At 35.7% G+C, this 23,461-nt stretch overlaps 1 protein-coding gene across 6 annotated transcripts; it reads left to right on the plus strand.

The window, feature by feature from the left end:
* The first annotated feature begins 115 nt into the window (after positions 1–115).
* Positions 116–23,198, plus strand: LOC129803561 (uncharacterized). 6 transcript variants are annotated; one of them, XR_008751868.1, is made up of 7 exons: positions 13,393–13,817; positions 13,897–14,298; positions 15,896–16,347; positions 16,411–18,911; positions 18,990–19,412; positions 21,928–22,379; positions 22,455–23,198. XR_008751868.1 is itself a non-coding variant. In XM_055850218.1 (4 exons), the coding sequence occupies exons 1-4, from the start codon at positions 299–301 to the stop codon at positions 10,162–10,164; spliced, it is 1,920 nt and encodes a 639-aa protein (XP_055706193.1). In that variant the 5' UTR covers positions 116–298; the 3' UTR covers positions 10,165–10,298. The 6 variants fall into 6 exon arrangements, 5 of the variants coding, with proteins under 5 accessions (XP_055706193.1, XP_055706194.1, XP_055706196.1 ...); XM_055850218.1 differs by lacking the exons at positions 13,393–13,817; positions 13,897–14,298; positions 15,896–16,347; ... (2 more) ...; positions 21,928–22,379; positions 22,455–23,198 and adding exons at positions 116–520; positions 595–993; positions 8,798–9,255; positions 9,324–10,298; XM_055850219.1 differs by lacking the exons at positions 13,393–13,817; positions 13,897–14,298; positions 15,896–16,347; ... (2 more) ...; positions 21,928–22,379; positions 22,455–23,198 and adding exons at positions 123–520; positions 595–993; positions 4,601–5,170; positions 5,266–5,962.
* The last annotated feature ends 263 nt before the right edge of the window (positions 23,199–23,461 follow it).

Consider the following 23,461-nt stretch of genomic DNA (forward strand, 5'->3'; position numbering starts at 1 on the left):
TTTCAAATTACAAAAGGATTCAAAGAATTGAGAACAGTTGGCGAGAAAAAAAAAGAAATAATTTTTTCGAATAGGCCTTTTCTAAATTTTCGAACTTCCAAAATAACATAACCTCAACCTGAGAAAGTTTGTTGAGTTGATTGATATGTCAAAAGATAACAACATAAATGCACGAGTTCTCCATAATAAATGTTTCTTTTATAAAAATTTCAACAAAAAATACATTTTCTGAGAAGATTAATTGAATTTGACTTGTGATACTGCTAAGATTCTATAGATTAAGTGAACAGGACAAAAAATGAAATCAGAATTGGACTTTTTCCTCTTGCACCATAGAGTATTTCTCGTGAAAAACTTTTACCAATGTAATGGCGATTATTATGGTGTTAAAACAAAATATGAGATTAACTACAAGGACAGGAATGACTCCCCAAAGTTCTCATGCGACGTCTTGATCGAGGTAGTTAACCTCTTTGAGGAAACTGGAAGTGTTTTCAAGCCTCCGGAAAACACTGTTCAGGTAAGTCCATTCAAAGGAATCAGTATCCTTCGTCATGGCGTTTGGACAAATCAAGAAAGCTTTTCCTTTTACAGACAGCTTGTGAACAAATTGAGCAAGTATACATAAAAACAGAGGATCCAGAAGAGGTATTATTTGAAGATGAAATTGAAGTTCATAACCCAGTGAAATGCTTCTTCGGTCCTCCCGTATTTGAAGAGTACAATCTGACTCAAATCAGAGACTTAACTCGTGTACAAAACAGCACATCTGATTCTAATACCTCGAATGATAATACCGAGAAAGCTCCACTAATACAGGAAATTAAAACCGAGATAGCAGATGAAGAACCAAAAAAATTACATGAATTCTGCGTTTCATGCAAAAAAAGTTTGAAACGGAATCACACTGAACATCATGAGCCTGATGAAGAGTTAAGCAGTGGGTCATCATCAAGATACGAAGGACCAAAACCAGCAAAAGTTGCTAAAAAGGTAAATTTATTATATTTAAATTAAAAAAACATCCTTAACCTTCAAAGGACTGTCTTGAATTTAAAGAAATGGGATTTGTTAGAACGGTTAGGAATCTCTCAGATCTTCTGCAAGACTGAAAAAATATTTTGTCAATTTTATTATATTATAATTTAGGGTCCTCTCTATAACTCCTCGATTTTGAGTTATATTTATAGGGTAAGTGTGCCAAATTCCGGCCAGCTTGCAATTCTGGCCACCTTTTTTGTTCCTCGAATTTCCATGATTTTTTAGTTTTTACATACTCTAGAGATTATACAATGCAAAAGAATAACAAAAAAATGTAGCTTTGAAAAACGAGATGATGTGAAAAAGACATTGGAAGAATTCCCGAAGGGCAAGAAACTATGAGAATGAAGGTGGCCGAAATAGGGCACCAAAGCTATGTCTACATTTTTATTCATTTTAAAATGTATTAAGAACGATTTTCAAGTAAATAAAGACAATAAACTGTTTAGAAGTTTCTAAGCAACACTCCTAAAGTAGAAGAAATGAAAAAAATCAATTTCTATTAAAGATAGGGTAAGTGTGCCTAATTCCAGCCAGCTTGCAATTTCGGCCACTTTTTTTGTTCCTCGAATTTCCACGAACTTTTAGATTTTACGTACTCTAGAGAGTATACAATGCAAAAGAATAACAAAAAATGTAACTTCGACAAACAAGATAACGTGAAAAATATATTGGAAGAATTCCCGAAGGGCAAGGAACTATAAGAATGAAGGTGGCCGAAATAGGGCACCAAAGCTATATCTATATTTTTATTCACTTTAAAATGTTTTAAGAATTATTTTAGTGTAAATGAAGACTGTAAACTCTTTACAAGGTTCCAAGCAACACTTTCAGAAGAAAGAATAAAAAAAATCAATGTGAATTTAAAATATTACATTTCAAACTTAAGACTTTGACGCTTGCATGCAACCATGACGAAATTTGGCACACTTACCCTATTCGATTCTTCAACTTTCAAACTTTTGTTTTAAAAGAGCTCTGACATTTTATGTAAAAAGAGCAATTTTAGGCCATCCGTCTATCCACCTAGGCCTTACTTGAACTAGAGGGTACACAGATAGATATAGTATGCTAATCTATCATCCGTTTAATTCACCTCCTTGGAATATTTAATTTTCACCTTGGAATATTTACAAAAAATGTATCCATCATTTTTTTCTATTCTTGGAAATGCTGTAGTGGTTGTGTAGGCAGACATTTTGTTCATATTCAAAAATGTCCTTGAATCCTTTCTAATAACAATTTGTCAAAATCAAAGGTTTCTAATTGAATCGATCCAAGTTTAGTACTAAACAAGTATCGTGCAAAAGGTCTTGGAATCCCTGATTCTAAGACCTCTCCTACAACACTTGGCGTCATTTAGTTATTATTTAGAGCTTATATTCCCAGGCAAGATCCTGAATTTGATTCAGCCACCTTATCCTTGTCCTGTTCCGAGGTTGATGCCTCATCAGAATGACACGCAAAAAGCTTTTCCGATAAATCTTTCTCCATTCATGCGTTTAACATTTAACATGATCATTCTATCGAAGTTATGATTTCTCGACTCCGTGTCCGAGCTCCTCACGAACTCCTCATCTCGTTACCTCGTATTCGCTATTTCATTCTTTCGGTGACCAAATCCGGGTGCATTTGTTAGATTAAGTAAACAAAGGGCACCCTCTATTCCTAAAAAACTCGTAAATTGGGTGATATATCAACTTTACGAAGATTACTAGAGGTTAGAAGAAGATTGGAGGCTGGTGGATTCCCTTTCCTGTTCGCGTGAAATTCATATTTCCCGTCTTTTACTGGTGGTATAATTCTGTTGACCACCGTGTGGAGGATTGGCTGACAGGCGGCACTGTCAGGCAGTCGGTAACATGGTCTGAAAGAATTCGGATGGGGGCACATAGCCGGGTCGATTCCGAGCAATTGGCCGCGATAAACCTTGGTCTCTGAGGAATTTTTCAGGGCAAATGGCCGACAAGACTAGAAATAGCGAAAGTTGGATATTTTTATCGATCATTTATGGGTCGTCTTCAGACGATCGTTAAGTCCCTCTCCGATCGTTAAATCTTCATATCATCGAGGATCGTTACGTAGATTTAACGATCGTCTTCAGACGATCAATAAGTCCCTGTTCGATCGTTAAGTCTTCATACGATCGAGGATCGTTACGTCGACTTAACGATCGTCTTCAGACGATCGTTAAGTTCAGAAGTACGCTCTGAATTTCTAATGAGCAATTCCTGGAATTGGACGCTTTTCTGGGAAATAATATCGAATAAAGTTAGGATGTGAGTGAAATATTTTAGTATAAGAAGGGTAATTACATTCAAGAAGTTAGTTCAGTCTTGGAGGAAACTTTGCTCACTTTGCCCAGTAGTGTACTAATCTTCATCAATAAACAAGTTTCGCAGCCCAAGAATACTTTTTTGATACCTCCAAGAGATCTTCTGGAGTCGGCAGCAACGGTGAACCCTTAGGTGAACCTCTCTTTGATTTACCACAATCGTTTCGCGACGAGGGTTCTACGTCTTTCTTATCATCACTCGTGAATAACACCCCAAGATATTTGAACTCCTCCGTCTGTTTCAATATGACTCCATTAACGTGTAGGGGGTATCAGGGTATCAAGAGATCACCATTATTATTTTCGATTTAGCCATGTTCACCTTCATATTTGTTTCAGCCATCTCGCCGGCGAGTGGCCTTCATCTTAAAACCATCTTCTTGGAGAAGATGGTTAAAACCATCTTCTCACATTCACATACGGATTCGTATGGAAATTTTTCTGCACCCGTTACCGTTATGCGATACGCGTTAAAATTAAGGCGTTTCTTGTATACGAGCTGTACAAGACTCAGTATCTTGTAGAGAGTAATATACTAGATTTCTGTCTGATAAATTTAAGCTTTGTTTAGTATAAATTGGTCAGGGGGTAGATTTCATCTAAATCATCCGCAAAGAGGAGATAGCTTACTCCGTAATCCTCAATGCGAATCGTATCCTGGGTGTGAATTCTGGAATGGTGAGTTATTCGCGAGGGAAATTCTCGACCCTGAGGTCACCTTTAGAAAGCGTTTCAAGAAGCTTTCGCAAAAACTCTCATGTGATTTCTTAGGGTTTATAAGTGTATCATATCATAGGGCATTTTTTGTGAAAGCTTTATGAAACACTTACAAAAGATTATCTAAAAGTCATGAATTTTTCACGTGAAAAACTCACGATATCGGAGTTCATATTCTGATTCCGACTGCGTTTCACCATTCTGTCCATATATAAAACGACGACAGTGATAGAACACACCTTAGACGCGATCCAAGGTGTGTTGACCAGAAATATGTTCGACTTGGATCCGTTTACACAGCTACTACAGTCTCTACAATTATTGAATAACTCTCATAAATTCCTCATCAAATTTATACTCGTGCAGTACACCCCACAGTTATTATCCCGGTTTGATTTTTAGATGTGATATCAAACAATTTTGAGCAAAACTTTAAATTACTTATTTTGTGAAAAAAGTGCTTTTGTGAAATGTGAACAAAGTGTGTGAGATTTCCCTACATTCTAGATAACCAGAGAAGAAAAGACCAAGAAGAAGAACAAATCCTACACTCAAGAGCAAGTCAAGAAAGGTCTGGAAGCTCTTCGCTGCGGAAAATCACTGGGTGAGGCGTCAACTTTATTTGGCGTGCCGAAAACAACCCTTTTTAATAAGCTCATCAAGAGATATCCAGAGGAATGTACTGCAGGAAGACGCCCCAGGCTACCAAAAGACAAAGAAGATGAGATCGTTGAATGGATTTTGGGATGTACTGACAAATGGCATCCTATAACAAAAGATCAGATCCTCGACAGTGTACAACTGATGTGTAAGAAATTTAACATCGTCAATGAGTTTGCAGATGGGAGGCCAGGATATGCTTGGTTCAGGAATTTTTTGAAGAGGTACCCACAACTAAGACATCGTACACTAGATTCACGTATCACACAGACAACTGGTGTTACTACTAAAAACATCACTGAGTGGTTTGAGAAAACACGTGAATACTTAGAATCCAAAGATCTTCTGGAACTCCCTCATGATCGCGTCTTTAGTCTAGACGAAACCGGCGTAATGCTTTCTCCCGTGGGCGACAAGGTTAGTGTTCTGTTAATCTAGTGTTGATTTTAAATTCATGTTTGGTGTTATTTTGTGAAAATGAGTATGATTGAATTTCTCTTTACTTCTATCAGCTAATGGCAAGAAAGGGCTCAAATATATTTGGAAAAGTGATGGCATCTAACAAGAAAAATATTGTGACTGTGTTATTCACCATCTCAGCTGATGGAAAATTGGCTCCACCCTTGCTTATACACAAAGGTCAAAAAAATTCTAGTATTATGACTGCGGCTTGCAATGACAAAGGCTGGGTAATGGGAATATCAGAAGGTGGCTCGATGACCAGTGAAATATTTTACAGTTACATTGCAAATTCCTTTTACAACTGGCTTCTAAAACAGAACATACAATTTCCAGTTATACTATACCTGGATAGACTTGCACCTTTTATTACTCTAGAGTTGAGTAAATTTTGTAAAAGCAAGGGAATTGAGTTAATCTCTCTTTACCCCAACGCAACACATGTGATGCAACCCTTGGACACATCATTTTTCTCCTCACTGGAAGAGAAATACAAAGTGACTTTAAGTCAATGGAGCAGTGAAAATAATGGAGACAAATTGAAACCACGGAATCTCATAGGGGTATTATCAGATGCTTTGTCACTCTTAAATCTCGAAGACATTGCAAAAAGAGGATTTAGAGGATGCGGTCTGCTACCATTTGATCGTAACGGCATTGACAATGCGAAGTTTTTAACCGGATCAAAATATGACTGAATAGCTGTCGATATAACATTATTTATGAAAAATAAATATAAGTAAACTATTAGTTCTTTTTTTATTTTAAAATAAATAAAGTCGATTTAAGGCGTGAAATGATAACTTTGGCTCTCGCTAGTATCGATTCGACACAATCGAATCTCTAGTATCGTTAGATCCAAATGATGACATGAAATGAGTGTCGGCTCTTCATGCATTGTCGGCTCGTTCTTGTGACACTTTACTTATCCGGCGCTACAACCAGTTACTGGTCTTGGCCTGACTCAGGACCCGTCGCCACTCGAGCCTGTTACGCGCCACTGTGCTCCAATTTCGCACCCCTAACGAGCTGGCGTCCTGGTCCACGCCGTCGGTCTATCTGAGGCTGGGTCGGCCTCGCCTCCTCGTAGCATAGAGTCCGCCCCTAAAGACTTTCCAGGCTGGGTCGTCCTCATCCTTGCGAACCAGATGACCAGCCCACCGGAGCCTATTGAGGCGTATTTGCTTGACGACAGTTACCTCTCAGTAGCGCTCATACACCTCATGGTTGTATAGGCTCCGGAATCGTCCCTCCTCACATATGGGGCCAAAAATCCGTCGTAGGATCCTCCTCTCAAACGCGGCCAAGAGTTCGCAATCCTGTTTGCTGAGGACCCACGTCTCAGACGAATACGTGAGGACTGACAGGATCATAGTCCTATACAGCAGTAGCTTAGTCTTTATGCTTAAGTTAAGAAAACTCTTGATAGACTGAAATAGGCAGGGGGTGACATTAGCTCTGAAAAATGCGACCGGTTTTAATGTAATTTTTTCCCTGTTTTCGTACACATTTCACGAGATATCTCCAAAACTACGTAGGTTGCCAATTTAGGATTTTCGGTTGCCACTCAGTTATTAAATTGGCTTTTATCTTGTATAAGTATTTTTTGCTAATTCATTCTACAATGACAGAAAACAGCTAATAAACTCAAAAGTTTTTTCGGCTCGCTAGAAACATATGGGAAACATAGGAAATGTCATGCTCCTGGAAATAGGCCTTGTTGGCTTTCAGCAGCCGTGCGCGGACTTCTGTTGAGATGTTGTTGTCGGCTGTGATTGTTGACCCAAGGTACACGAAGGAGTTGACAACTTCAAAGTTGTAGTCCCCCATCGGGAACCCTGTTTGACCGATGCTCTCCGTAGATGTTGCCGGAGTTGCTGCTGACGAGGTCACCATGTACTTCGTTTTGCCTTCATTTATCTGTAGCCCCAGATTTCGTGCCGCATGTTCAATCTGGATGAAGGCCTCTCGTACAGCTCTGGGATTGCGTCCCATATATTGATATTATCAGCATAGGCTAGGAGCTGCGTGGACTTATTGAGTATGACCCCCCTCATGCTCACGCCGGAATCACGGATCGCTTTCTCCAGTGGCAGGTTAAAGAGGACGCACGACAGTGCGTCCCCCTGTCCTATTCCGTTGTTCACGCGAAACTCTCGTGACAGCCCATTCACCTTTACTTTGCTCCTCACTTCGGTCATGGTAATCCTAGTCAGTCTAATCAATTTGTTCAGGATGCCGAATTCTCCCATGGCTTCGTACAGTTTTACCCTGACTATGCTATCGTAGGCTGCTTTGAAATCGATGAAGAGATGCTGGAGATTGTGACACTTTGGGATAGTGAAATATAACCTCATTTTAGCTTGTTTTGATTTTGCAATTGAAGTCATTTCAGTGATTTTAATGATTTTAAGCTAAGAAAATAACCCGGCAGAAACTATTGTTCATGGAAAAAGTGATATTGGGGAAGCCCAATATACATTTTGGGCTAAAAAACGCAAAAATTGTGGGATGAAAACAACCCTTTGGAGCTTCCGGAAGAAGTGTAAAAACATTTACCTATATGAAATCTATCTAGTTACTCATATCTTTTCATTTGTATCAGATTCTTACAAAGTAATTCCCTCTGAAAAACTTGCAGCACTGTTGCTATTGAGAAAGTGGTTCCAGGAATTTCAGGAATGATATCATTCCAATAAGTTTGTGGATTCCTGATGGATTGTATAGTATTTTATTTGTTAAGTAAGGGCAAAAGCTCCGAAGCTCCGAAGTAAGCTGACGAATCTGTGGTCATCTAAGACAACTCACAAATTCGAGCTAGTTAGGTTCAATTTAACTACAAGAACTCCATGAGAGTTTTCTCCTTCAACTTCCCGGACAGTGCCTCAAAGATTGCAGCTTCAATCATCGAATATGGTATCTGCCCCCTCTGATGAACTTTTCCCTGTCGACGCAAATACATCTTTGTTGAACAAAATCAACAAAATATAAATTTCAAGATTATTTCATGCAATTCCATATTTTATGATATACCCAGAATATAAAATTTCAAGAAATTATTATCAAAATTAAATAAAAATAAATTAAAAAAACGTATTTACTTACTAAAAAAATGTAAAATGTTCACTTATTTTCCCTTCGAGAGTTCAAATCGACAGCTCCAGAGGTGTCGATAAATTAGTGGCGAGAATTATCGACACTAGCGACATAAAATGCAAGTTATCTCGATCGCCCATAATTGACACTCGACACTAGCGATGCATCAAAATGGGATAGTTAACATTTCACCCCTGAAGCCCTGAGCACCGGAAAGTGCTCTCCCTTCGAACGTTCATGCCTTCGAATAATGTGAATTTCTTTTGGTTTTCGTAAGAGATTTACACTAAATTATCATGGAATTATCAACAATTGATAAATTAGCCAATTGATACATATTTGATAGAAATGTGTAAGTCTCTTAGGAAAACTAAAAGAAAATTCACATTATTCAAAGGCATGAACGTTCGAAGGGAGAGTACTTTCCCCTATAATTAGAAAAATAGGTAGTTTTATAATAAAATTATTACATCCCTTTTATTTATGCAGAACACGGAAAAAAAGAGACTACGAGGTGAAAATAGCAGCCAATGGATAACAGATGAAGCAATCATACAGGTAGCTCTTCAGGAAATTCTTCAAGACAGGCTTAGAATAAAGGAAGCTAACGAAGTCTTCGGAATCCCGAAAACCACGCTGTATACACGATTGCAAAGGATAAAAACAGACCTGCCGGATACACAAAAGGTGTCCCTATTGATGGGATTGAAGACAAGGGATATGGTGAACAAATTTGCATCACAGCAAATTTTCACTATGGCACAAGAGGAAAATCTTATTACCCATCTTTTGGAATTCTCCAAGCACAATTTTGGTCTCACCCAAAACGCAATCCGTAAACTAGCCTACCAATATGCCGTCAGCATTGATCAGAAGATTCCACCAAGTTGGGAGACCAACGAAAGAGCAGGAGGATCATGGCCATATGCTTTTTTAAAGAGACACAGGTGACGATCTGTAACGGAGGCACATACAAAAGTTTTTTTTTTTAAGAATGATTTTTTTTTTCTTTTAGAAATATTACAACTCGAAAAGCGGAACCCCTAAAAAATTACAGGTTTACCCAAGACAATGTGGAAATGTTCTTTAAAAATCTGAAAGACATCCGGACACAACATTATTTTGAGCCATCTAGAATTTTCCGTCTCGATGAAACGGAAATTAGTACTGCTCCGCAAGTATCTACCGAAAAATCAGAGAAAGTAGTGAAATGTGTTAGGATAGAAAGGGGAGAAACTATCATGATTTGCGCATTTGTAAATGCAGCGGGACAATCACTTCCTCCAGTTTACCTATTTCCCAGAAAAAATAATAAGGCTGAGTTCATTGAAGGTTGTATTGAGGGATCAGTTGCTTTTTGTAATGGAACAGGCTCCATGGACGAAGAAACCTTTCTAAAAACTCTTGAACATTTGAAAACTCAGACTGCTGCATCCAAGGATGATCAAATATTATTAATCTTCGATTACTATGTCGCATCTAACTTGTCTATAGACGCCATGATATTCTGTAAAGAAAACGGAATACATATCTTGACTCTGCCATTGCACACGATTCATCGTACGAAACCGTTTGATCTATCAGTATTTTCATCATTTGAAACGTATTGTGCGAGTGCATTTGATGCTTGGATGTCAGCAGAAACAGGGAATCGAGTTAAAATTCACAACATTGCAAGACTCTCTGTAGAACCATTCCAAAAATGCATGACTTCCGAAAATATCAAAGGTACCTTTATGAAGAGCGGAATATATCCGATGGACAGCTCCAAACTACTTTCATTCTTTGAGACAACTGAAGGCACTTCTTCTCTAATAGATAAAGGGCTCTTGTGCGGTGTTGGGAAAACATCCTGAAGTAATACTAACGTCATCATTTGCAACGAGAATAAATGCCACAGATGCAATTTTTCAAAAGGCAAACACGAAAGAGACCGTCTCAGGAGAATAATAGTTCATTAAAATACAAAGACTTAAAAAATTACATAAAAGTGATTTTAAATTAAAACCCTCGTACACATAAGCAAGACACTAATTCAGGACGTTTTGGAATTGTACATGATCACCCTAATCACCACACGATCTACGAAAGTTAAAGTAATGGTTTGATAAATTACACGGTGCGACAAAATTTACCTTTTTGTGGGTGTCTTTGACGAGAGTGCCAAAACTTGTTAGAGAGTCATTTAAGGACCTCAAATCTGCAATCCGTTTGTCCGGGTCACCTCTAGATTTTTTTGAAAAAGCATATTTAGTTTTTTGATGTTTTATAAAATTCAAAAATTCATATCTCCGGTTCTAATTATCCGGTGGTAGTCACATAAAGCTAAACTGACGCGTAATTTCATCCTCTATAACTCTTGTGAACATATCAAGCATCTACGATGAAAATGAAGTATATTTTTTAAAGATATTTTGAAAAAGGGCACCTAAAATGGTGCATTTTTCTGTGTTTTTTCCATCTTCTAGTAATTTTCCCACTTTAATAGGGCATTTTATATGTCAAATAACTATGCCTAAAAGTTAGAGAATTTAATATTCTTTCATACCTTTTTGGTTTAAATTTTCTATCCTAATTCGTTTATTCACAAAATTTATTGAAAATAAAATGCATTATTATAAAAATAAAATCTCTTATTATATATAATTATTTGGTATCTTTGTCTAACCTACTGAAGAGCATTCCCTTTTGCACTCTCACTTACACATTTCATATAAAAAGAGGCGAAATGAAAGAAAGAGACGTATTTAGAAATAGAGAGAGAAGAATAGCTGTTATGAGTGCCAAAAAACTATTCTTCTCTCTTTATTTCTATATACGTCTCTTTTTTTATTTCGCCTCTTTTTATATGAAATGTGTAAGTGAGAGTGCAAAAGAGAATGCTCTTCAGTAGGTTAGACAGAGATACCAAATAATTATATATAATAAGAGATTTTATTTTTATAATAATGCATTTTATTTTCAATAAATTATTGTGAATAAACGAATTAGGATAGAAAATTTAAACCAAAAAGGTATGAAAGAATATAAAATTCTCTAACTTTTAGGCATAGTTATTTGACATATAAAATGCCCTATTAAAGTGGGAAAATTACTGGAAGATGGAAAAAACACAGAAAAATGCACAATTTTAGGTGCCCTTTTTCAATTACTGGAAGATGGAAAAAACACAGAAAAATGCACCATTTTAGGTGCCCTTTTTCAAAATATCTTTAAAAAATATACTTCATTTTCATCGTAGATGCTTGATATGTTCACAAGAGTTATAGAGGATGAAATTACGCGTCAGTTTAGCTTTATGTGACTACCACCGGATAATTAGAACCGGAGATATGAATTTTTGAATTTTATAAAACATCAAAAAACTAAATATGCTTTTTCAAAAAAATCTAGAGGTGACCCGGACAAACGGATTGCAGATTTGAGGTCCTTAAATGACCCTCTAACAAGTTTTGGCACTCTCGTCAAAGACACCCACAACGTGTCACACAGTGTTATTAATGATAAATTGATATTTGATAAAAAAAAAACATTTATCATGATCTTTATGAAAAGTCTTTCCATTTCTGAAATTGAGTTATAATTATTTTTTTATTTCTTATTTAATTTGTACGGTTAAAGATCCATATAGCCGAACGGTTACAAATTTATACTTGTATTTATACATTCATATTTCCTTTTGTTTTATCTGTTTGCTTATTCGTGAGTTAAATCAACGACTCCTTCATATTATCATATGAAGGACATATACAGAAGTCGCTGGTTAAATCATCCTAACTTCATTTTTGCGATTTTGAGTAGCATATACATATTTGAAATATGTGTATTTTGTCTATTAAACTCACTTGAGAAAAAGAAATTTTTAAAACCGTAACAAAAGCTATTAAACAAAAATTATCGTAAGTGTCCTTAAGTATAGTGCTCCCTCCGTTCCGAAATAAGTCGTATACGTTTTCTAGTACATTTTGTATGGAGATATGTACAATTTTTTTCGGAACAGTGAAATGTATGTATTTATTGAGTCATTATCATTTACAAATACTCATGCTGAACTCACTATACATTGCGGCCATCGCCGTCTTAGCGTTGGTGACCAACCTCCAGCGGGTGAAAACTATGGAAAACCCCTTCACAGGTTGTATATTGTCAGGTTTGCACTTTTACAATTTTTTTTTGTTGAGATTTTTAATCGTGAGTTTGTCCACGAGTGTTGTAGTGGAAAGATTTATAGCCAAGCCATGATAGCTGTATGGCAATTGAGCAACAGAGAATTGCAACAATAAAAAAGGAGAAAGTGAAATTATATCATAATCAAAGTACAATACAATAAGGAAAAAAAAAACAAATAAATCGATCGATAAAAAATTCGATGGTGAACAGCTGTTCACCATCGAATTTTTCATCGATCGACCATGTTTTCCAATGAAAAACGCAATAAGGTGATTGTTGATAGGATGAGAGTCCAAATGTGTAATTTGTGTGTTTGAATCATTTTATATTCAAAATTTGATCTATTTGTTGATAAAAAGGTAGACTTGGCCCGCAAAACTTGATATAAATTGATTTATAGCATTAATGCGAAAAATTAATGCGATTTTCTCATTAATTTTTTAATGTAAAAAATATTTGTGCTTTAGGTAAATTTAAACTTATTTTTGCAGGCCAAGTCCACTTCTTTATCAATAAATAGAAAAACCCCAAATATTAAGTGACTCAAAGACACAAATAATATATTTGAACGCTCACAAGCGACAATTAACGTGAATCACATTAAAATTTTAATGTGCAAGTGTGATAACGTCGTAACTCTTGTTAAGCCAATTTTATTCGTTTCTGCTGCCAATCTCTCTTAGTACCTTCAAAGTTAAAAGGATTTTGTAATTAACGCGAAAAAACAGTTTAATAGTTACTTTTATTGAATAGTTTCATTGAATTGATCCACTGTTCTTAGATATTTATTTGAACTTTTAATTTAGGTAAGATTGTTCAAATTTAAAATGAATTGAAGAGCAGAGAATCAGTTCAATTTTAAAACCCAGTGACAATAGGCCTTAAAATTTTCGAACATAGCATAACCTCAATTTGAGAAAGTTTCTCAAAGTGTTGTTGATGTAATAAAAATAAACATTAAATTCATGTGTTCTCAATTCTCAACAATTATAATTAAGCACTAAATGTTTATTTATGCAACTAACAGTGAGATTTCTTGAAAATGAATTAAATTCTGCTATAGTCGAGCTTGCAAAATTCTATGGATTAAGTCGATTAAGTAAACAAGACAAAAAAAATGAAATCAGAATTGGATTTCTACCTCTTGCACCATAGAATCTTTCTTGTGAAAAATTTTTACCAATGTAACGGAGATTATTTTGTTGTTAAAACCAAATATGAGACCAACTACAAGGACAGAAATGACTCCCCAAAGTTCTCCTGCGACGTCTTGATCGAGATAGTTAACCTCTTTGAGAAAACTGGAAGTGTATTCAAGCCTCCGGAAAACACTGTTCAGGTAAGTTCATTCAAGAGAAATCAGTATCTTTCGTCATGGCGGTTAGACAATCTAATCAGACAAGTCTTAACTTTTACAGACAGCTTGTGGACAAATCGAGCAGGTATACATAAAAACGGAGAATCCGGATGAAGAATATGAAGACAATACTGAAGTACATTGCCCAGAGGAATTTGGCTTGGACCCTCCCGAAATTGGAGAGAATAACGTCACTCATATCAGGGACGTAACTCAAGTACAAAACGGCTCAACTGATTCTAATACCTCGAATGATAGTTACGAGCAATTCCCACCAATCCAGGAATTTAAAAGCGAGATAGTTGATGAAGAACCTGAAGAATTACCCGAGCTGTGCTTTTTATGCAAAAAACGTTTGAAACGCAATCACACGGAGACGGAGCATCATGATCCAGAAGAAGAGTTCAGCGATGGGTCATCATCAAAATGCGAAGGACCAAAACCAGCAAAAGTTCCTAAAAAGGTAAATTTATCATATTTAAATTAAATAATGCCCTTTAATATTAGTTAAGGATAATTTAGTTAGAAATCTGTCAGATCTTCTGGGAACTCATAAGAAAATAAGATATTCGTTTCTTTCGATTTTATTACTTTAGGGGAGAGCGGGGTACTTTTAGTCAGCAAATAAGGCTTTTTTCGCGCATGATTTGTGAAAAATGATAAGGTTTGTCTAATATTTTTATGTTTCATAAGTTGCATTAGGATATTGGCTATATATTAGTGAAAAATCATCATTAGTTTAATCCCGCCACGAAAGAGTGGCTACATCTTCCCCGAGGGCTGTTTCAGTGTTTATCATTTTATATAAAAAAGAGATAATTATTATCCAAGTGAAAAATATCTCTTAATTAACTTTATTAAACCAGAAACAAAGTAAAACTATGAGATTTTGACTAACAATTTAGAAAACCAAATGCTGGGCCAAAAACTGTCACATCAAAATTACAATTTTATACCCATTTTGTAAAAATGCTTTTAAATTGTAGGACAACAGGATCCGATTTATAAATATTTCTGAGAATGTGGGAATGTATTCCTGCTTTCATTAAAAAATACTTCGCTCAATGTACTTACATTTTCAAGGGAAACGAGAAAAATCCACTGTCTACTTTTACCCGTGGCTAATTGTACCCCGGTTACCCCTATAGGTTTTTTTTTCCTCGAGAACTCATCGATTTTGAATTATTTTTACATTTCGATTCTTCAGTCTCCAAGAGATTTTTATTTAAAGAGTTCTGAAGTTTCATTAAAAAACGCCATGTTAGCCCAATTATTTGTCTGGACCTTACTAGAACTACATGCCCAGGCCAGACGGATAGATATTGCAAGTGATCTTTCATTTGTCCACTTCTCTATGTAATTGGAACATTCCAAAAATGTATTCATTTTTTATTTTAGGAAATGCTGTAATGATTATATAGGTAGATATTTCGTTTATATACGAAAATGTCCTTGAATCCTTTCTAAGAACGATTTCTCAAGGTCAAGGGTTTCTAAATCAATTGACCCAAGTTTTGATTTGGAATCCCTGATTCAAAGAGCTTTCCTACATAAAAAAATCAAGCTGAATATAATATTATATTGTTTATTAAACCAAATTAAAATGATTTACATATAAAATCCCTTCAAAGCGAATTCTCAATGTTATGTTCTAAATACGCTTACGACTTAAGCCGAGAGACGACTTAATGGAAAATGATGGAAATGCACTTTAAACATTATTTCTAATACGCTAAGCCGTCTCTCGGCTAATCCTCATGTCTGTCAAGGCCCTAAGAATTACACTTATATAGGCTGATTTAGATTTATTCCTTCCTTTTTTTTAATGATTGTCTCAATATACTGCAAAACGATCTATTTAATCCCAAAAATTGTAATGCAATTAGTAAGGTCTTAAAATTCTCTACTCTCCATGTCAAAGACACTTACATTACATTCTTATCAAAGTTTTATTAAAAATAGTTTTACTGCGGAAGATATATTGTTCCTGACGTTGAAATTTACAATAAGAAAAAACTTGATTTTGTTGTCAAAAACTAATGTTTGATTTATTTACACAGGACACAGGGAAAAACGAAGTCAAAGGCAAAAAACGCAGCACTACGGATGAATCAGTCATGCAGACAGCTCTTCAGGCAATTCTTCAAGGCAGACTTAGAATTAGGGAAGCTGCCGAAGTCTTCGGAATCCCAATACCCACATTATATTCAAGATTGAAAAAAGTAAAAACAGAACTACCAGAGTCGCAGAATGTATCGCTGATGATGGGGTTAAAAAAGAAGGAAATGGTGAATAAATTTGCATCACAGCAAATTTTCACAATGCCACAAGAGGGAAATCTTGTTACAAATATGTTGGAATTCTCCAAACTCAATTTTGGCCTCACTTTACACGTAGTACGGGAACTGGCTTACCAGTATGCCGTCAGCATTAATCAAAAGATTCCAACAAGTTGGGAGACCAACAAGAGAGCTGGAAAACGGTGGGCTAGATCTTTTTTAAAAAGACACGGGTAATACTAATGGAACTATTAATTGTATTAGTATATTTTCAATTCTTGCATCTTTCTTTTTAGAGAAATTACAATTCCGGAAGCCACTTTACAAAGAAAAAACACCTTCACTCGGGAAAACGTGGAAATGTTCTTTAAAAATCTGAAAGATATCAGGATACAACATTATTTTGAGCCTTCTAGAATTTTCAGTCTCGATGAAACGGAAATGAGTACTGTACCTCAAATATTTGTGGGAAAATCAAAGGAAGCAGGGAAATGTGTTACAACGGAAAGGGGAGAAACTGTTACGATTTATGCATTTGTTAATGCGGCGGGACAATCACTTCCTCCAGTTTACTTATTTTCTAGAAGAAGAAATAGTCCTGCGTACATGGAAGGTTGTATTGAGGAATCTGTTGCTTTTTGTAATGGAACAGGCTCGATGGACGCAGATACCTTTTTGAAAACTCTTGAGCATTTGAAAACTCAGACTGCTGCATCCAAAGATGATCAAATATTATTGATCTTCCATAACCATGTCTTATCGCACTTGTCTGTAGACGCCATGATATTCTGTAAAGAAAACGGAATACATATCTTGGCTCTGCCATTGCACACAATCCATCGTACAAAGCCGTTTGATCTATCAGTATTTTCATCATTTGAAACGTATTGTGCGAGTGCATTTGATGCTTGGATGTCAGCAAAAGCAGGGAATCGAGTTAAAATTCACAACATTGCAAGACTCTCTGTAGAACCATTCCAAAAATGCATGACTTCCGAAAATATCAAAGGTACCTTTATGAAGATTGGTATATACCCGATGGACAGCTCCAAACTACTCTCATTCTTTGAGACAACTGAATCTGCTTTCCCATCGACGATAGACTCTTGCACAGTATTGGAGGAAAATCCCGAAGAAATATTAACATCACCATTTGCAACGGCAATGAATGCCACAGCTACAAATTTTCAAGAGGAAAACACGGAAGAGATGATTTCTCAAAATAAGATTTGATAAGAAAAATTCTAGTAGAAATATTACAATAAAGTGATTTTAAGCTTTCATACAAACTATATTTAAGCAAGTCGATTGTAGTTTTATTTAAATAAACATTGATAGGCAAATTTTGTATTCGGTGAAACTTTTACGATGAAATTTAGCGTCCGAATTTGGAAACGTTAATGTTATACGAATTTAAAGACTGGTTGACTGAACCTTCGGATAATTCGTCACTAGAATTTTCATTTTCGTCAGTTGAAGATCTAAGGGGCCTTGACAGACATGAGGATTAGCCTAGAGACGGCTTAGCGTAATTATATTAGAAATAATTGTTAAAGTGCATTTCCATCCCACTAAGTCACCTCTCGGCTTAAGTCGTAAGTGTGTCTAGGGCATAACGAAAATATCAAAGGTACCTTTATGAAGACCGGTATATACCCGATGGACGACACCAAACTACTCTCATTCTTCGAAACAACTGAAGGCACTTCTTCTCTCATAGATAAAAGACTCTTGTGCGGTTTTGGATGAAAAACCTTAAGCGAAAACAAAATGCCGATGTCACGATTTCCAACGATAATGCATAGCGTAGCTGTATTTTTTTAAGCGGAAAACATGGAAGTGTCTATGTCCTCAAGATAGGATTTCATGAAAATATATTACCTAAAATTAAAGGGGTGATTTTATATTTGAACGATTTAAACCCTTGTACAAATAAGTTGGATTTGATAAATTATTAATATAATTTAAATTGTTTAAATTGGTACGGGGCTAGGTGAGGTGGGTCTACTTTGTGGTCGGTCTAGGCCGTCTAGGCCTAAACCAAAACCGATATTGCAGTCATGTAATTAATAGACAAAATCATTAAGGAACTAAATAAAATGTAAATAATAAAATAATTCATTTTTTAGATTATGCGAAAAATCGTAGTTCAGTGTAGCCCCACAGCTCAACATAGCCCCACCTTCCCCTATATACATTTAATAACTTTTTTAATAATGAAAATAATAGGAAAAATTTGTTCATTTTAAAAATGAATTAAAAATTTCCTTGTTGTCATTTTAAAAAATAGATTTGTCAAAATAAATAAATATTTCAGAGGAAAATTCGTAGTCAACATTTTTAAGCACCAAAAAATTGAATAGGCTTTTATAAAATTTTCTTTCGATAATAAACATAACCTCAAATTGAGAAAGTTTGTTGATGTATCAAAAGTATCAAAACAATAAATTGAGTTCAAATATAAGATTTTTCTTATTAAAGATGCAACAAAAATTATATTTCCTGTGAAGATCAATAAATTTGAGCAGTCAGGCTTGCAAAATTATATAGATTAAGTGAACAAGACAAAGAAAAAATGAAATCAGAATTGGACTTCTTTCTCCTGCATCATAGAGTATTTCTCGTGAAAAATTTTTACCAATCTAACGGAGATTATTATTGCGTAAAGACAAAATATGAGACCAACTACAAGGACAGAAATGACTCCCCAAAATTCTCATGTGATGTCTTGATCGAGGTAGTTAATCTCTTTGAGGAAACTGGAAGTGTATTCAAGCCTCCGGAAAACACTGTTCAGGTAAGTTCATTCAAGAGAAATTAGTATCTTTTGTATGGCTTTTGGACAATCTAATCAGACAAGTCTTAACTTTTACAGACAGCTTGTGGACAAATCGAGCAGGTTTACATAAAAACAGAGAACCCGGACGAAGAATATGAAGACAACCCTGAAGTACATTGCCCAGTGGAATGCGTCTTCGACCCTCCTGAAATTGAAGACGACAACAACGTCACTCATATCAGGGACGTAACTCAAGTACAAAGCAACTCATCTGACTCTAATACCTGGAGTAATAATCACGAGCAATTCCCACTTATCCAGAAATTTAAAACCGAGATAGTTGATGAAGAACCTGAAGAACTGCCCGAATTGTACGATTCATGGGATTACACGAATGATCCTAATTGCAAAACAACTTTGAATAGGAATCATACGGAGCATCATGATCCAGGTGAAGAGTTTAGCGATGGGTCATTATCAAAATACGAAGGACCAAAACAAGCAAAAGTTTCTAAAAAGGTAAATATTTCAGGATCGACTAATTATTTTATTGAAAGCTCTCCATCGTAAAAACGGGCTACAGACCTAAGGCTTATCCATATCGCTTTACTACTCTAATTTCTTATCAATCACAGTTTTGTGGAAAATTTAATTCAGGATTGAATTATTAAAGAAAAATGAACTGTTAGTTTCTCAAAAAGCAATAAAATTGCTCGCTATTTAAGATTTAGACACATTCGGGAACTGGACTAAACTCTTAGTCTGAAGACCGCTTAAGACAGATAAGCTTTCTGCCTAAAATCTTATGCCCTAGACACACTTACGACTAAAGTCCAGTAGGGGAATTCTGTAATTTTCGTGGCATTGTCACGCGTGAGTTCGAAACCTGACAATGCCAATCGAGCTTTTTTTGTCATATCATATGAGTTCGAAAATGCAATTCATTGATTTTTTTTTAATGAAATCCCTTTATACTTGATAATTTTATGAAAATACAGTACGTCTTGGTTGATTTGTTTAACAAAATTCATTGTCATTTGAATTGCCAGAAATCTAAAATATGTGACTTCTGACAATGCCACGTGAGCTGAAATGGCAATGTCACGGCTACAGAATCGCATTTTCGAAAAGCTCTCCTAAGATTCGAACCCAGTTTGTCATATGGCATTTCCAGAGCGTTACAGAATTCCCCTCCAGAGACGACTAAGCTCGTTCATAGCCAAGTCAGTTCCTGACACACTACAAACGAGGATTAGCATTCACTGGTATTAACAAAACATAACTTTCTTGGGTTTTTATGCAGATATTTCTACTGAAATGCAGTAATACTCCTCTGAAAATGAAACTATTTGAAAATTCATGTCTCAGTACACGTGTAATAATTATTTTTAATTACGATTATTTGTATTACAATTATTTGTAATAATTATAATCATTTTAAAAGGACTACTACAGTAGACTCTCACTCAATCGGCTCTTTTTAAATCGGGCGACAAATTTTGTTAACAATTTTCACGTTTAATTATGAAGCTAATTCGCTCAAATTCGCTGTAGTTCTTCCTATTTTATCGTGATTCTTTATAATTGAGCGCTTTTTGTGGAATTTACAAAGGCTTTGACGCTCAATTCTATCGCTAAACCGGATGACATTTTGCCCCATATTCCCGATTGAGAGAGAGTCTACTGTAGTGCATTTCAGTAGAAATATCTACATAAAGCCTACGAAATTATGTTCTGTGAGTGCCAGAAAATGTTAAGACTCGTTTGTAGTGTGTCAGGAACTGACTTGGCTATGAACAAACACAGTCGTTTCTGGACTTTAGTCGTAAGTGTGTCCAGCACTTTGCTCATTGGAAGGCATGATCACCTATAGGCTTTCTTAAAGATGCACACCCTTCACCTTCTACTCAGAGATCTAACCCTAAAGACGAGCCACTTTGTGTACCCAATTAGTCTTTAGATTAGAGATTCAAAATAGCGGCAGGGACTTTAGCCGCGGAACCGATTAGTCTTACATCTACTAAAATTTACTACACTTTCATAAAAAAATATTTAGCTTTTAAGAAATGTGTTGTAAGGGAAAGCGCGCTACCTTAAGATGACTCAAGCTTCGTACAATTCAATTTTTTCTCTGTGTTCCTTATGGATTTCACCTATAGCACTTTTCCGAAAATTTGAGGCATTATTGGACTAGCTATTAAAATATAATTGGTCAAATTCACTTATAACACATTGAAAAAATGAATTTTGCGAAGCATAAATCGTCCAAAGGTAGCGTGCTTTCCTCTAATGGTAAGAAATCTATTATAGATAACTTGGAACTTTTGAAAAGATATTACTTTGTTCGTTTCTTCTGGATAGTCCCTCGATTTTTAGATATTTATGGATTTAGAACTCCCAAGTATTTTATTTAGAATCTTGAAGTTTCGAGTAAAAAGCGTCATATTAGGCTATCTGACTGTTCATTCAGCTTTACTAGAGCTAGGTGCAGAGAGAGCGAATTATACTTTTCAAGAAATTATGTATTTATTTATTATTTATTGTTCTTACACTTGAGTCCTTTTCAAGTAATTATATGTTTTGCGTTTATGCGGCCACCGCCGTCTTAGCGTTGATGACCAACCTCCGGAGTGAAAACGGTGGAAAACTCTTTTACATGTTGTATATGCCAATCATTCATAGAATACATAGTTATAATTCTTGATATATGACATAACAACATTCCTTAAACACCGTTATGAAATACATTATTCTTCAAACCTTCGTATTTCGTATTTCGTTAACACGACCTACTTTTATATCTTATCCGTCCACTTCTACTACGAAAACATAAATTGCAAATCTATTTAGTAGATCGCAATAAGTGGGATACATTTAAAAGTTTTAGAAAGCACTTTTATATTCTATTCTAAGTCGCATTAGAATAGTTTAGTCGTAAATAATATTTATATTGTCACTAAAATAGAATTCTATAAGCGGAAAATTTTATGATTTTGCAATAAAAAACATTACATTTTATTTATTTTATATACAGAATACGGGGAAAACCGAAGGCAAAGGCAAGAGATATAGAATTATAAATGAGGCAGTCATGCAGGCAGCTCTTCAGGAAATTCTCCAAGACAAGATTAATCTCAACAGCGCTGCCACAGTCTTCGGAATCCCGAAGAGCACATTATTTACAAGATTAAAAATTGTGAAAAAAGAACTATCGGAGTCGCAAAATGTATCGCTGATGATGGGATTAAAGAATAAGGAAATGGTGAACAAATTTGCATCAGGGCAAATTTTCACAATGGCACAAGAGGACAATCTTGTTGCCCGTCTGTTGGAAGTCTCCAAGCTCAATTGTGGCCTCACTTTACACGTAACCCGGGAAGTCGCCTACCAATATGCCATCAGCATTGGACAGACGGTTCCAAAAAGTTGGGAGGCCAACAAGATAGCTGGAAGAGCATGGGCTAAAAGCTTTTTAAAAAGACACAAGTGATAACAACAGAATATTTAAATTTAAATTATTCTTTTTCAATACTTAATTCTTACTTGCTTCTTTCTTTTTAGAGAAATTACTACAATTCGAGGATCAGAAGCCGCTTCTTTATTGAGTAAAACACAGCTTTAGTCGAGAAAATATGGAAATGTTCTTTAAAAATCTGAAAGACATCAGGATACAACATTATTTTGAGCCATCTAGAATTTTCAGTCTCGATGAAACGGAAATTAGTACTGTTCTGAAACCACCAAACGTAGTGTCTACCAGAAAATCAGAGGAAGTAGGGAAATGTGTTACAACGGAAAGGGGAGAAACCGAGAAACTGTTACGATTTGCGCATTTGTTAATGCGGCCGGACAATCATTTCCTCCAGTTTACTTATTTCCTAGAAAAAGATATAGTCCTGCGTACATGGAAGGTTGTATTGAGGAATCTGTTGCTTTTTGTAATGGAACAGGCTCGATGGACGCAGATACCTTTTTGAAAACTCTTGAACATTTGAAAACTCAGACTGCTGCATCTAAGGATGATCAAATATTATTGATCTTCGATTACCCGAATCTCATCTCACTTGTCTCTGGACGCTATGACATTCTGCAAAGAAAACGGAATACATATCTTGGCTCTGCCATTGCACACAATCCATCGTACGAAGCCGTTTGATCTATCAGTATTTTCTTCATTTGAAACGTATTGTGCGAGTGCATTTGATGCTTGGATGTCAACAAACAGGGAATCGAGTTAAAATTCAAAACATTGCAAGACTATCTGTAGAACCACTCCAAAAATGCATGACTTCCGAAAATATCAAAGGTAGCTTTATGAAGAGTAGAATATACTCGATGGACAACTCCAAACTATCCCCATTCTTTGAGTCACCTGTAGGGAAATTCTATAGCAATATGACAATGTCATATGACAAATTTCCGTGGACGTATTCAGAAGCAGAATGCCATTAAAGGGTAGTAATGTATCGAATGGCTATTACAAGCAGCTCTACGAACTTCTCAATTATTGATATGAGTCACATCATCGAATAGTTTTGCCGAATTTACCACATAAAAAATCTAAATTT

Source organism: Phlebotomus papatasi, chromosome 2, assembly GCF_024763615.1.
Source record: "Phlebotomus papatasi isolate M1 chromosome 2, Ppap_2.1, whole genome shotgun sequence".
Classification (NCBI taxonomy): domain Eukaryota; kingdom Metazoa; phylum Arthropoda; class Insecta; order Diptera; family Psychodidae; genus Phlebotomus; species Phlebotomus papatasi.

Bases quoted from the DNA above. Each gene is read 5' to 3' on its own strand.
- LOC129803561 (XM_055850218.1), top strand. From the start codon at position 299: ATGAAATCAGAATTGGACTTTTTCCTCTTGCACCATAGAGTATTTCTC. The intron at 521-594 runs GTAAGTCCATTC...TTCCTTTTACAG, and splicing joins CTCCGGAAAACACTGTTCAG to ACAGCTTGTGAACAAATTGA. The intron at 9,256-9,323 runs GTGACGATCTGT...TTTTTCTTTTAG, and splicing joins GCTTTTTTAAAGAGACACAG to AAATATTACAACTCGAAAAG.